Here is a 13,377-nt window from a genome sequence, read left to right on the forward strand (position 1 = left end):
AAGATTTCAGGGAGGAGTAGCGAAAAATGTTTTTCATTCAATTCAATATGGCGGACAGACGCCATGTTGGAAAATTAAAAATGAGACGTCATACGATTCGGCATAAGCCACGGAATTAAATGACATAAAAATAACAAAAAAACATCAATATTTACAGTAGTTATAAGGGGTTTTGCAAGAATCTTTATATCTCTTGAACACTAGGTGGCGCTGTCTTCAAACTTCCGGGGTACCTCCAGGGCATGGTGTTGATGATGCCTATTTTTGTGAAGATTTGTCCAGTAGATCAAAAGATATAGCAATTTATGACAACATTTGAGCACATGTTTGGACAAAATTAGACCAATTTTGAAGGAGGAGTAGCGAAAAAACTGCATACTGTACTTTTCAAAATGGCCACTACTGTAATGGGCGGAGTCTTAATGTAAGATATTGGTTCTGATCAGCATGATGAGATGAATCAGGTGTACTAGGTTTCATTTTTCTAGATCAAAGGGTTCAAAGGTTATAACAATTTCAATGTTGAATTTTTGAACTGCTGGTGGCGCTATAGAGTTTGGCCTAGAGACCCCAATGTTGGTCAGATCACTAATAATGACCATCTCTACATCTCTAAGTGTGCCAAATTTCATCATTTTCCCTTCATAGGGCTGCCATAGACGCCCAGTGAGTATAATAATAATAATAATAATAATAATGATAATAATAATAATTAAAGCTGCAAGCAGCGATGAACGGGCCCTCGCACCCGGGCTCACCGGCAGCGAGTGGCTTTAGTAAATAGGTGAACGGTGAGAAATATGCATTTAAACTCATAAATATAAGTGGAATATATCAATGTTTATTCCATGTATGTGCCAATCTTTCTGTTGCCAGCAGGTGGCGCTATCATTATAGTGGAAAATTGGCCTTCAGATGTGTTCAGGCCAGGACTCTTATCGAACATGCGGAGTCTGGGGAAGATCGAACATTTTATGCCTGAGTTACAACAACGTCTCTTGCTGTGGCGAGACATCAAATTTTGTCATGGCGCCATGGACACGCCCTTTAACAAAAACTGAAGATCTCCGCAATTTAACATTGCACAGGCCTTTAGATTAGACTGACCACAAAAACATACGTTAATGTCAAAAGATTTCTAGGAGTAGTTTGTCGCAGCGTAAAACATGTCACTTCCTGTTGCCAGCAGGTGGCACTATGACTATAACTGAATATGGGCATGTAGATCTGTTAAGGGCAGAAGTCTTATCTAACATGTGAAGTTTGGGGCAGATTGGACATTGTATGTCTGAGTTACAGCAACTTCCTTTTTCATGGCGAAACATCGAAATTTTCCAGGCCGCCATGGTCACGCCCTTTAACGAAACCTCAAGATCTTCGCAATTTAATATCGCAAAGGCCTTTAGATTTAACTGACCAAGTTTGGTGTTGATCTGAATAAATCTCTAGGAGGAGTTTGTTAAAGTACAACCCCTGAAAATAGCAAAAACAACGCCAATTTTGCAGAGAAAATTTCTAAATAACCGACTTTCTGTTGGGATTCGGATTTCGTACCAAGACACTTTTTTGTAGGTATTGGTGTGTTACATGTGTGTACCGATTTTTGTACATGTACGTGAAACATAGCTTGAGACGCACTCTGTTGAAAGTGTATATGCACTCAGTTGAAAGTGTATAGGTGGCGCTATTGAGCCATTTTGCCACACCCAATGGAATATTGGCTTTCAGATCTGTTCAGGCCAGGACCCTTATCACACATGTGAAGTTTGGGCAAGATCGGACATTTTATGCCTGAGTTATAACATCTTTTATTCCCATGGCGACACATCGAACTTCGTCACGGCGCCATGGACACGCCTTTTAACAAAAACTCAAGATCTTCACAACTAAACATCACACAGGTCTTTAGATTAGACTGACTACAAAAATAACATTGATGTCATAAAATTTCTAGGAGTAGTTTGTCGCAGTGTAAAATATTTCACTTCCTGTTGCCAATAGGTGGCGCTATGACTATAACTGAATATGGGCATGTAGATCTGTTAAGGGCAGAAGTCTTATCTAACATGTGAAGTTTGGGGCAGATTGGACATTGTATGTCTGGGTTACAGCAACTTCCTTTTTCATGGCGAAACATCGAAATTTGTCAGGCCGCCATGGACACGCCCTTTAACGAAACCTCAAGATCTTCGCAATTTAACATCGCAAAGGCCTTTAGATTAGGCATACCAAATTTGGTGTTGATTTGAAGAAATCTCTAGGAGGAGTTCGTTAAAATAAAACACATGGAAATGACCAAAATTACACAAAATTTGCTCATAATATTAAAAATAACCGACTTCCTGTTGGGTTTAGAATTTTGCTCCAAGAGTCTTTTTTGTAGGTATTGGTGCGTTACATATGTGTGCCAATTTTGGTGCATGTACGTAAAACATAGCTGGAAGGCTGTTGATTTTCTTAGTATAGATGGCGCTGTCGAGCCATTTTGCCACACCCTCTTCTGAATCCTATATCAGACTAAAATTTTCACCAGGGTTGACGCGTGTGCAAAGTTTCATGACTTTTTGAGCATGTTTAAGCCCTCAAAAATGCGATTCATTCGGGAGAATAATAATAATAATAATAATAATAAACAAAGCAGATACAAGAGGGTCCTTGCACCTCGGTGCTCGGGCCCTAATAAACGGAGCAATTCCAAGAGGGTCCTCACACCATCGGTGCTCGGGCCCTACTAATAATTAATTATAAACGGAGCAATTCCAAGAGGGTCCTCGCACCATCGCTGCTCGGGCCCTAAATATAGCTGCAAGCAGCGATATGGGGCCAAGCCCTGCAAGGCAGAGCAAGCAAAAGCCGATGTAGCGTAATGCGGAGCCAGAAGAGCAAAACATCAGAAATGTAATGTACATCAGGCACAGCAGGTTCTGTAAGCACATCAATTACAGCATTTAAGCACCAACAGCAGTGCGGAGCCAGAAGAACAAAAAGAGCAGAAATTGAATATACATGTAAATGTACATCAAGCACAGCAGCACAGCAAGCATTTAAGCACCAACAGCAGTGGAGAGCCGGAGGGAATTTAAATGACAACTTTATACACAACTTTAAAGTCTTCCCACATGGGACTTGAACCCACGACCAGAATGGTTCGGGATTCTAGATACATGGTTTTGCAGATTGCGCCACTCAGAGGACGTACAATCACAAACTGCAGAGGAGAGGTTCAGTGTAAGTATGAGCACAAAGAAGCGAGTTAACCAGATTAGCATGCTACGCTAAAAATGCTAACGTTGCTAAAACTTAACCAGATAGGTCAAGAGACCCATTAGAGTGAATAGAAACTTGTTAGCATTTTAGCTAATTAGCATGCTAAGCTAACTAGCAGAAATCAACTAGCACAGGCACGGTCAACTTCGGAGCTGTACATGTCAGGAACGGGAGTGAATATCATAAATCTGTTCAGTCATTTCTGTCAGGCCTGGTCTGAAGTTCATGTGATAAAATTTTGAACAAAATTGAACAAAATTTCAGGGAGGAGTAGCGAAAAAACAGTTTCTCATTCAATTCAATATGGCGGACAGACGCCATGTTGGAAAATTAAAAATGAGACATCATACGATTCGGCATAACCCACGGAATAAAATGACATAAAAATAACAAAAAATGATCAATATCTACAGTAGTTATAAGGGGTTTTGCAAGAATCTTTATATCTCTTGAACACTAGGTGGCGCTGTCTTCAAACTTCCAGGGTACCTCCGGGGCATGGTGTTGATGATGCCTACCGATTTTTGTGAAGATTTGTCCAGTAGATCAAAAGATATAGCAATTTATGACAAAATGGCGGACGGGTGGTCCAGGTGGTCTTGACAAAATTGGCATCCACAGATTCGAAATGATCTAAAGAATCCATAGACACCAAGATCATAATTTTCTGATGAATTGTTCAGAAGTTTTGAGCAAAAAGTGCATTTTTGCTATCTCAACACCCATAGGTGGCGCTATTCCCAAATTTGGCATGGAACCTCAGATCATGCTTCCGATGAGGTGTACCAATTTTCGTTTCGATTGATCAAAGTTTGGCCGAGCTATAGCTTCTAAACCAATTTTGGGTCGACCTCGTTAAGTTTGCGACATCATAACTTTTTTTTCCAGTATAGCAAAAAAATCAGGGACAGTACTTTTATGCGGCTCAGTCCGAAGATCATTTGAGCACATGGTTGGACAAAATTAGACCAATTTTGAAGGAGTAGCGAAAAAACTGCATACTGTACTATTCAAAATGGCCACTACTGTAATGGGCGGAGTCTTAACCCTCTTAGCGCCACGGTCGAGTTTACTCGACAAGATGCGGCACTGAATAAAACGGCCGATTTTGTCAAATAGGGTGTCAAATTTTATGCAACCTCCCCTGCAACAAATAGCAGACATGTAATACTTCATCTCTGACTCAAAAAAACGTAATGCTCCTATACAAAATCTTCGAGCTAGAGCGCATTGAATCAGTGCGAAAAAAAAGCGGAGCTAGTGTGAGACTGAGCCATTTTATCTGACCAATATTGTCAACGTCAGCGAGTATTGGCATTAGATTATTATTATTATCATTATTATTATTATCTAATGGCATCAATAAAGCTTCAATAAAGCCGCAATGAGGTGTTGGGACTTCTATTCGCGGACACTGATTCTGAAGGGGAATAGCTGCATTCAGAAGATGCCGGTGATACTGAAAGTGAAAGTATAGCCCTTCACCAAGCACAAACGGTGAATCCTTTGCCTAACGTAAATGGTCCTTTGCCAAATGTCAGAGGTGTGAACAATGTTTGCCGGGGTCAGAGTGTTCATAGCGAAATAAGCAGGCGTGTTATTGTTGAGGGGGCGAGGCGGGAGATTTTTACCGCACTAGACATGTATATTTGTCTTCTGACTGCGCCTCTCCGCAATCGCAGCGACAGTATTGTAGTGGAGACTTTGTCTAATGCCACTGGGTATGTTAGACGAGGTCGAAGTATTCATAGGACAGTTAGGAGGCAAGGTGGGGAGTCGCAATGACACTGACAGTAGTCCAAGCTGTGCACAGTCGGCGCGTGCGCGAGGCAGATCTGGCCGCGCTGCTCGTAGCAGAAGCAGAGGCGATGTGACACGGGGCATAGCTTTTGAACTAAACAGGTCTTGTCTACTTGTGTTTGTGTGTCATATGAATAATATATATGTGCCCCATACATGGAATCAGAGTGCCTGCTGCATGTAGTAAATTGAAAATCCCAATTGCTACATGCATTCGGTTTGTTTCTACCATTTATTAGTAATGATTTACACCGTTTGTTTACTACTTACTATTTACCTGAACATTCAGTATTGTGCAATATAGCACACAGAAGGTGAGGGACATTTTTTGGGGGAAAGAAGTACTGCATTTTATTATTTAAACATGTGACTTTTCATGAAAATTCTATAATTCAAGATGGCCACCCCCATATGACGTCATAATATGCAAATTAGATGGGAAAATAAAATCCCTACATAAACATTGGGGCATCCTTAATATTTGTATAATTGACAAAGTCTCTATCTTTTATAAATTTTAAGATATAGCCTTCTGAAATTAAGATGTCAAAATCGAACGTTTTAGGAAAAAACCTCTGGTGCCTAAAGGGTTAATGTAAGATATTGGTTCTGATCAGCATGATGAGATGAATCAGGTGTACTAAGTTTCATTTTTCTAGATCAAAGGGTTCAAAAGTTATAACAATTTCAATGTTGAATCTTTGAACTGCTGGTGGCGCTATAGAGTTTGGCCTAGAGACCCCAAAGTTGGTCAGATCACTAATAATGACCATCTCTACAAGTGTGCCAAATTTCATCATTTTCCCATGTTCCCTTAATAGGGCTGCCATAGACGCCCAGTGAGAATAATAATAATAATAATAATAATAAAGAAAACGTACAGATACAATAGGTGCCTCAGCCCCTTCGGGGCTTGGCCCCTAATAATAAAGAAAACGTACAGATACAATAGGTGCCTCAGCCCCATCAAGGCTTGGCCCCTAATAATAACAATAAATGTTTTTTTTAGAAAATAAGAAGATTGTTAAAAGGATTTCTGAAGGATTGTGTGACTGGAGTAATGATGTAAAAAATCAGTTTGAGTGTCAGCTTTGATTGTTCCTAATAAACTGTTTAACTGCTCCCCCAAGTGGATATTAAATTGTTGTGGGATAATTAAATATATTCTTAATAAACTACAAACATAAAATTATATAGATTTATTTTGTACTCTCATTCTTTCTTGTAACTCCTCCCTCTCAGTGGCACAGGCTCATTATGCAGCTCATTATGCAGGCCTTTGTCTTCTCAGGTGTAAATCTCAATGATATTCATGATAGTTGATGCCTACTCGCATATGAGTTACCAACCTAAAGTGTCTTCGAAAATTTAAATCAATATTTTTTTTTTTTCTGTGAGTAAACAAGATGATTTTCACACAATTCAGAAATAAAAATTATAAGCTACAAGCCCCAGTTCTCAAAAGTTCTGTATGTGTTTTATTGCCTTAAAGTGTTGTAACCCTCTCAGGCTCAAATTAAGTTTTAGTAACTTAGTTAAAAACTAAAAACCTTTACTAAAGTTACTGTTGCAAATTAGCAACACCTGCCTTGAGAGGGTTAACACTTTTAGTTTTTCACTAACCACTAACAGGTGATCAGGGGGAGGGTTTAACGCCTCTGGGTGCTTCCGGACGAATTGAGGAGCCTCCTAAATAGGTTTATTAGAGGATTCTTCGACAATTGTGTAGAATTTCAAGAAGATAAGACATGTGCTATGAAACTGCTATGACTTGCAACATTGTAGCAGAAAATAACACTCCATGGAGATGTGTTCTCATGGTGGTCAGGGTGTCAAATAGGCTACTTGTGGTCACATAGGTTATCAGGGGGACATATAGGGTGCTTGTGGTGACATAGGTGATCAGGGGGACAGAGTCTGCTTGTGGTCACAGTCTTTAGTTTACCATTGGACAGATAGGCAGTCGGTGGTAACGTAGGTGGTGAGAGGGACAGATAGGCTGTTTGTGGTGTCACCGTTGATCAGGGGGAGGGTTTATGAAAGGAGAGACGCAATTGCAGCATTGCCATAGTCACACACGCAGTGCGCGCATGAACCATCCACAAATGCGCTTTCAGTGTGCTGAATACCCAGACACGGAAGACAATGCTCGCAGCCGTGTCAGAGGACAGTAAACGACCACATTCAGAAGGACACAGATGAAACAACGTCTTTAAAAAGATGTGAATTGTCTGTGATTTGCTCTTTTAGGAAATCTGCTCTCTGAGTTGAAGCGCCCAGGAGAAACGCCGTACCGCCAACCAGAACAGCTTCCCGACACACACTAGATCAGTGATCCTCAAATCTGGCTCGCGAGATCCACTTTCCTGCAGAGTTTAGCTCTAGCCCTAATCAAACACACCTGAATTTGCTAATCAATGTCTTCAGGATCATTAGAAAATCACAGGTAGGTTTGTTTGATTAGGGTTGGAGCTAAACTCTGCAAGAAAGTGGATCTCGCGAGCCAGATTTGAGGATCACTACACTAGATGAATTTATTATTCGGATATTTCGTGTGTACAGAGGTGTTCCAGTGTTGCTGTGAGCAGATTTGAACCAGGAAGTGTTCACGAACCATGTGACACGATCTGATGCTGTCCGGTTTTGGGACTGTCAGATTGACAAGCCGAACGTCCAATCAGAGTCTGTCTGGGTCACAGCTCGAGTACATGGAAGCAAACAGACAGAGACAGCAGTGGGAGAGGCTATTTATCATCAGATCGCGTAAATCAGTGGAAAATGAATAGAAATTATGATTCTGTCTGAAGAAATATGAAGTAAACATCAGTAAATATATCCATATATATCCGCAGATATGCATATTTGGTCTATAATATATATACACAAACACACACACAGGCCTAATATTTATTTACTATTTAATAAAAATAGCATGCATATGATCCTTTTTGTAAAGGTCTTATTTTAATTGTTGTTTAGTGGACTGTATAGCCTAAGACTATCCTACATTTTGAAAATAACAAATTGTAAATTTTTAATGTTTTTTTTTTTAATGTTACAATGTTATATCAATGTTATTGTTGTTTTACTTCCTCCTTTTATCTCATTTTACAATTACATTCATTTCACAATCCGTTCCTTTGCACCACCTGCTGGTAGTTTTGCGAATTATTTTAACACGCGACTGAATTACAGTTACGGCGGTAAGGCCCAGATAGGCTGTCCACCTACAGTAGTTCTATATTAAAGATCATGTGTTCGATTTAATGATTCATTCATAATTCCTGATTCTGATTTGTTTTCTCTCCATCAGATTCCCATCAGCTCACTCTGGATCTGAACACGATGAATACACTCCTCCGTCTGTCTAATGGCGACATAGTGATTACTCACACTGACATAGATCACCAGTATCCTGATCATCCAGACAGATTTGATGGTGTGCCACAGGTGTTGTGTGAAGAGAGTGTGTGTGGACGCTGTTACTGGGAGCTACAGTGGAGTGGAGATGTGGATATATCAGTGTCATATAAGAGCATTGGCAGGAAGGGACAGGGTAATGAGTGTATGTTTGGATCTAATGATCAGTCCTGGAGTTTGTGCTGCTCTCCCTACAGTTACTCTTTCAGACACAATAACATATTGACTGTTCTCCCTGTGGAGCCCACAAGAGTGTATGATGATGATGATTTCCGTACAATGGGAGTGAATGAGGAGGATGCTCATTATATCAGAAGTATAGGATTATATGATGGTGATGATGATTATGATAATGATGATGATTTCAGTAGAATAGAAGTGTTTGATGAGGATATCAGGAGAATAGGAGTGTATGTGGATCACAGTGCAGGAACTCTGTCCTTCTACAGTGTCTCTGACTCAATGAGCCTCATCCACTCAGTCCAGACCACATTCACTCAGCCGCTCTATCCTGGGATTAGGGTTGGTTTTAGATCATCAGCGAAGCTGTGTGAGACTGGCGAGATATTCTACCCATAATGCTTTAAGCTGCATGAAGAGTTTAGCTCCAACCCTCATCAAACTCACCTACCTGTGATTTTCTAATGATCCTGAAGACACTGATTGGCAAGCTCAGGTGTGTTTGATTAGGGTTAGAGCTAAACTCTGCAGAAGTGTGGATCTTGTGGGCCAGATTTGAATATCCCTGTTCTAGAGTCTTTTCATCAGACCAGAGTAGTCCAGAGGACAAAGAGTAAAAGTCCTGCCATTTTTGTTCCACCCATAAACTCAGCAGCTGATTTCACCAGAGGAAGAACCAAGTCATTGCTTTCAAGTCACAAACGAGTTTTAAGTTAAATCCTCAAAGAGTTAAAGTTAATGAGATAATTAAGTGACTAATTAAATGAAGATTGGGCATTAGTGATGAACAGCTGCTGTTAACAATCAATATCACTGAAGAAAAGAGAAACAAAAGTGACTCCAGGCACAGCCTTGGATGAAATCAGTTGGAAGGAAAATAAACTTTGCCACTATAAATGTAGTCAGTGTTTGTTTCAGTTGGGCTCTTGAGCCTTTTAAAAATTCAGAAAAATCCTTATAAGCAATTGCAATATAGTTTCATAACAAAAACTTGTGCATTACTGAAAGAAACCTTGAATAAGCAGATTAACTTATGCTTTTGATGGATGCATGTTATTACTTTAATAATTCAATGTTATTAGTGAACCAAAGAGATTTAAAGAAAATAGTAACATCATTAAGCAAAAGCAACCACAATGCTTCAATTTTAAGAAAAAAAAAGCTGTATAGGATTAGGCTCTTAGACAAGAACATTTATCATATGATCCTCAACAGTGGTGAAAATAATTATTCATACTGCAGTGCATTATGGGAGTTTTTCATGCAATGCAGCATGAAGCATTTTGTTGATTGTCACCATTGTAGAGATTCATACGCTGGTTCTTGATGTCTGTGTGTGTGTCTAAAAAAATTTTTGCATTTACTCAAACAGTACACTGACTGAACAGCTGTGAGGAGAGAACTGGAGATGAACATGAGCAGAGTCAGATAACGAACAAAAGATTTAATCGTTCTTGAGTCATGAACCTGTTGCATTGGTTTTCGGATCACCAGTACAATGCCAACCAAGAACCGTTTGCTTCGGACCTGTCCGATTCGAGAACCGAGGAGCTGATGATACTGCGCATGTGTGATTCAGCGTGAAGCAGACCGACACACAGAGCGTCTGAGCTGAACTGATTCTTTTGGTGATTGATTCTGAACTGATTCTGTGCTAGTGTTATGAGCGCGGGTAAACCGAAGGCTTGCAATCATCGCCAATGACGCCATTACATCGAGCGCAAAGGAACCGGTGAACCGTTTTCTTCAACCGGTTTATTGAATCGAACTGTCCGAAAGAACCAGTTCATGGAAAAGAACCGAACTTCCCATCACGGTATAAGCGCAATGTCTTTTAGTTTCCACATGCAGTCCACACAAACACTTGAAAATGTGCACATTTAATACAGACATTAGAAAAAGAAAAAAACATATGAAACCAAGGCCAAATTATGACAAACATAAAATATTAATTCATTAACATACATTAGTAATCGTTATAGATCTCAGTGAAACTAACAATAAAGAGATTACTTTCTTACCTTACTTTGTGGTTCTTGAAATGTCAAAAAAAAATTGACATTGTCATGTCAGATATTCTTGCGTTTCATATTTTGCATCTGGCAAATCTTTTTTTATCGGAACGGTCCACTTCAAAGTCCTATTTGTGGAGCTTGACTACTGTCTGCCATGTTTGGCGCAGACTTTGTTCTCAAGTCAAAGTCAAGTCATTTTCATACTTTAATCAAGCAAGTCGCAAGTCCTGAAAACTCGAGTCAAGTCATGTGACTCGAGTCCCCCACCTCTGGTTCCTCCTCTGGTGAAATCAGCTACTGAGTTCATGAGTGGAACAAAAATGTCATAACTTTTACTCTTTGGCCCCTGGACTATCCACCTCTGCTCTACATGACATTAATATGAACATGAATCAGAATAAATGTGTGTCATAGGGTGACCAAACGTGCCATTTTCCCAGGACACATCCTGGCCAGGATTTCTATATTGCCTAAAATATCCAGGTTTCGGCTTTGGTTTCCTGTTTTCATACTTAAGGTAATGACTGTTTGACCAATAACATGCAGACATTGTACGTTATTGACCAATTGTGTTGCGTGAGAAGGTGCGATCTACAGAGAATGGTCAAAGCGATGCAAATAAGTGTACATATTAGTGTTGGACTTGAGCTGCACTGAGCAGACCGATCGGGGTATGACATCAAAGTACTTTGAGAGCGATTCAGAAGCACAAGAAGCCATATGCTCCCTCCCTCACAGTACTTTGTCATACAACAGTTGGTCAGTGCAGCGCAAACAAAGCCAAAACCTGGATATTTTATTCAATATAGAAATCCTGGCCAGGATGTGTCCTGGAAAAAATGCATGTTTGGTCACCCTAGTGTGTCACAAATCCTCATCTAGACAGTAAGATAATCTGTGGGGGTTTTTTTTTTGCTTTTCTCAAACTCTTATGCTGTCTTGTGCGGATTAAAATCTGTCTTGTATTATTACTATCAAAATCTTATATAACATCTCATATATTATCATTCATCCAATTTTTCTCTATTATTTGTAATGAAACACAATGTCAAATCATCATGAGATCACATTTTAATTGATGATGATTGTGTGAAATGTCTGAATGCTGCATGAATTATGAAAAAAATCAATTAATTGACTGAAATCAGTTTCAGAAGAGTTTCTTAAATTACTAAATATGACAGTAATCACAGCATTTAATAAAATATATTAATTCTAACTACAGTAAAGACATAGTCAATCGTTATGTGAGCTCCTGCAGTGAAAGAAGCTGACCGAATACTTTTAATGTTTTAATGACAGTCTAGTCACTGAACAAAATCACTCATTTTATTCACGAAAATGTCAAAACGTGTTCAAACATGTATGCTTTGCTGAAGTGATTTAAAACCTCTTAGCCTGCACCACGTCCACGCTCTCGTCCTCAAAGCCACTCAACTCGCACGTGTCAGTGTTTATGAATAGATTAAATGAAACGGGACAAATTTAATCTTGACAAACTATGTATCATTATAAAGATCTAAGCCTCAAGCATCGACGACAGAGCGCTGTTTTTCAATGGAAAGCTTATAAAGACTGTATTTGCTACATTTGTGTAACGAGTACACATAAAAAACATGAACATTAGAAACGCAGTACATACCAGATCCGTCGTAATAAGGAGTCATAAACACATCCACAGCTGTAAATCCCGGTTTGGTTAGGAAGGTAAGGGTCCACGGAACGACATCTCATGAAGCACGTTTAGTCCAACGAAGCAATAACGTTGTAATATGGATCATAATTCCTTTGTTTTACGTTTCAGTTCTTCAGCGACAGAATTGTTTGCATCCGTTATGGAATAACTCACGGTTGAAAACTGCGTCTTGGTAGTAAAAACACGGTGTGGTTTTGCAGCGTACAGTGTCACAAACAGAATGAGGCGATCCACCGGAAAAAAGAATGAAAGATAGACGAATGATAGTTTATTTGAATTTTTGCGCTCCCTCGTGACACGCTCTGACGCACCTGTCAGCTGATGGAGGCGGAACTTATAGCGATCGCCTTTTTCTTTGTTTGTTTTATTTTTCAACAGTTTTTATATATGTGTGTGTTTTATGTTGAATGTGAATGTATCTGCATGATTACCATCTGTTTGAGTGCAAATCAGCCCAAAACAGCTCGCTATTACTGTATGATCACGACTATCAAAGTGAACGCGTCTATGTGAATCGAGAGAGTGGATTATTTACTTTGGCACATTTGTGTTATTACCATCTGTATAAGTGGCTATCAGCACATCAGCACTTATTTGCATCGTAATTCATTGTTTGCCAATTACAGAACATCCTGAGATTGCTAGAAATGCATATTTTACAAAGTTACATCTTTTTTTTATTTTTCTTATTATTCTAATTTTTCTTACTCCAATTATTCTTATTGTATTTTTCTAGTGCTCAAATAAATCACTTATATGATGTCTAAGTTGTCTAGTGTTTTATAACTGAAAAAAACTGTGCAGTGGTATGTTTACTGACTAAATAGTTTGTAGAAGCTTTCAATACTATTGAGAAATATATTTTCTTATATTTGGGGGGTGGGGGGTGTAGACATAGTCTCATAAAAATATTTGCAGGAGTCTCATTTTTCATGATATTTTATTCAGATTTGAAATAGAAACTCATGAGACATGTGGCTTTCAACCCATTACTTTTCT

The 13,377-nt window shown here is 39.2% G+C and overlaps 1 protein-coding gene across 1 annotated transcript in view; it reads left to right on the plus strand.

Moving 5' to 3' along the window:
* Nucleotides 1–9,080, plus strand: part of LOC132136871 (NACHT, LRR and PYD domains-containing protein 12-like) — a 62,324-nt gene extending 53,244 nt beyond the window's left edge. Inside the window, exon 10 of the mRNA XM_059547412.1 lies at nucleotides 8,381–9,080. Coding sequence (XP_059403395.1) covers nucleotides 8,381–9,066 — 686 coding nt within the window. The 3' untranslated portion in view covers nucleotides 9,067–9,080. The remainder of the gene's footprint in view (nucleotides 1–8,380) is intronic.
* The last annotated feature ends 4,297 nt before the right edge of the window (nucleotides 9,081–13,377 follow it).

The sequence above is a fragment of the Carassius carassius genome, unplaced genomic scaffold (assembly GCF_963082965.1).
Source record: "Carassius carassius unplaced genomic scaffold, fCarCar2.1 SCAFFOLD_56, whole genome shotgun sequence".
NCBI classification, from domain to species: domain Eukaryota; kingdom Metazoa; phylum Chordata; class Actinopteri; order Cypriniformes; family Cyprinidae; genus Carassius; species Carassius carassius.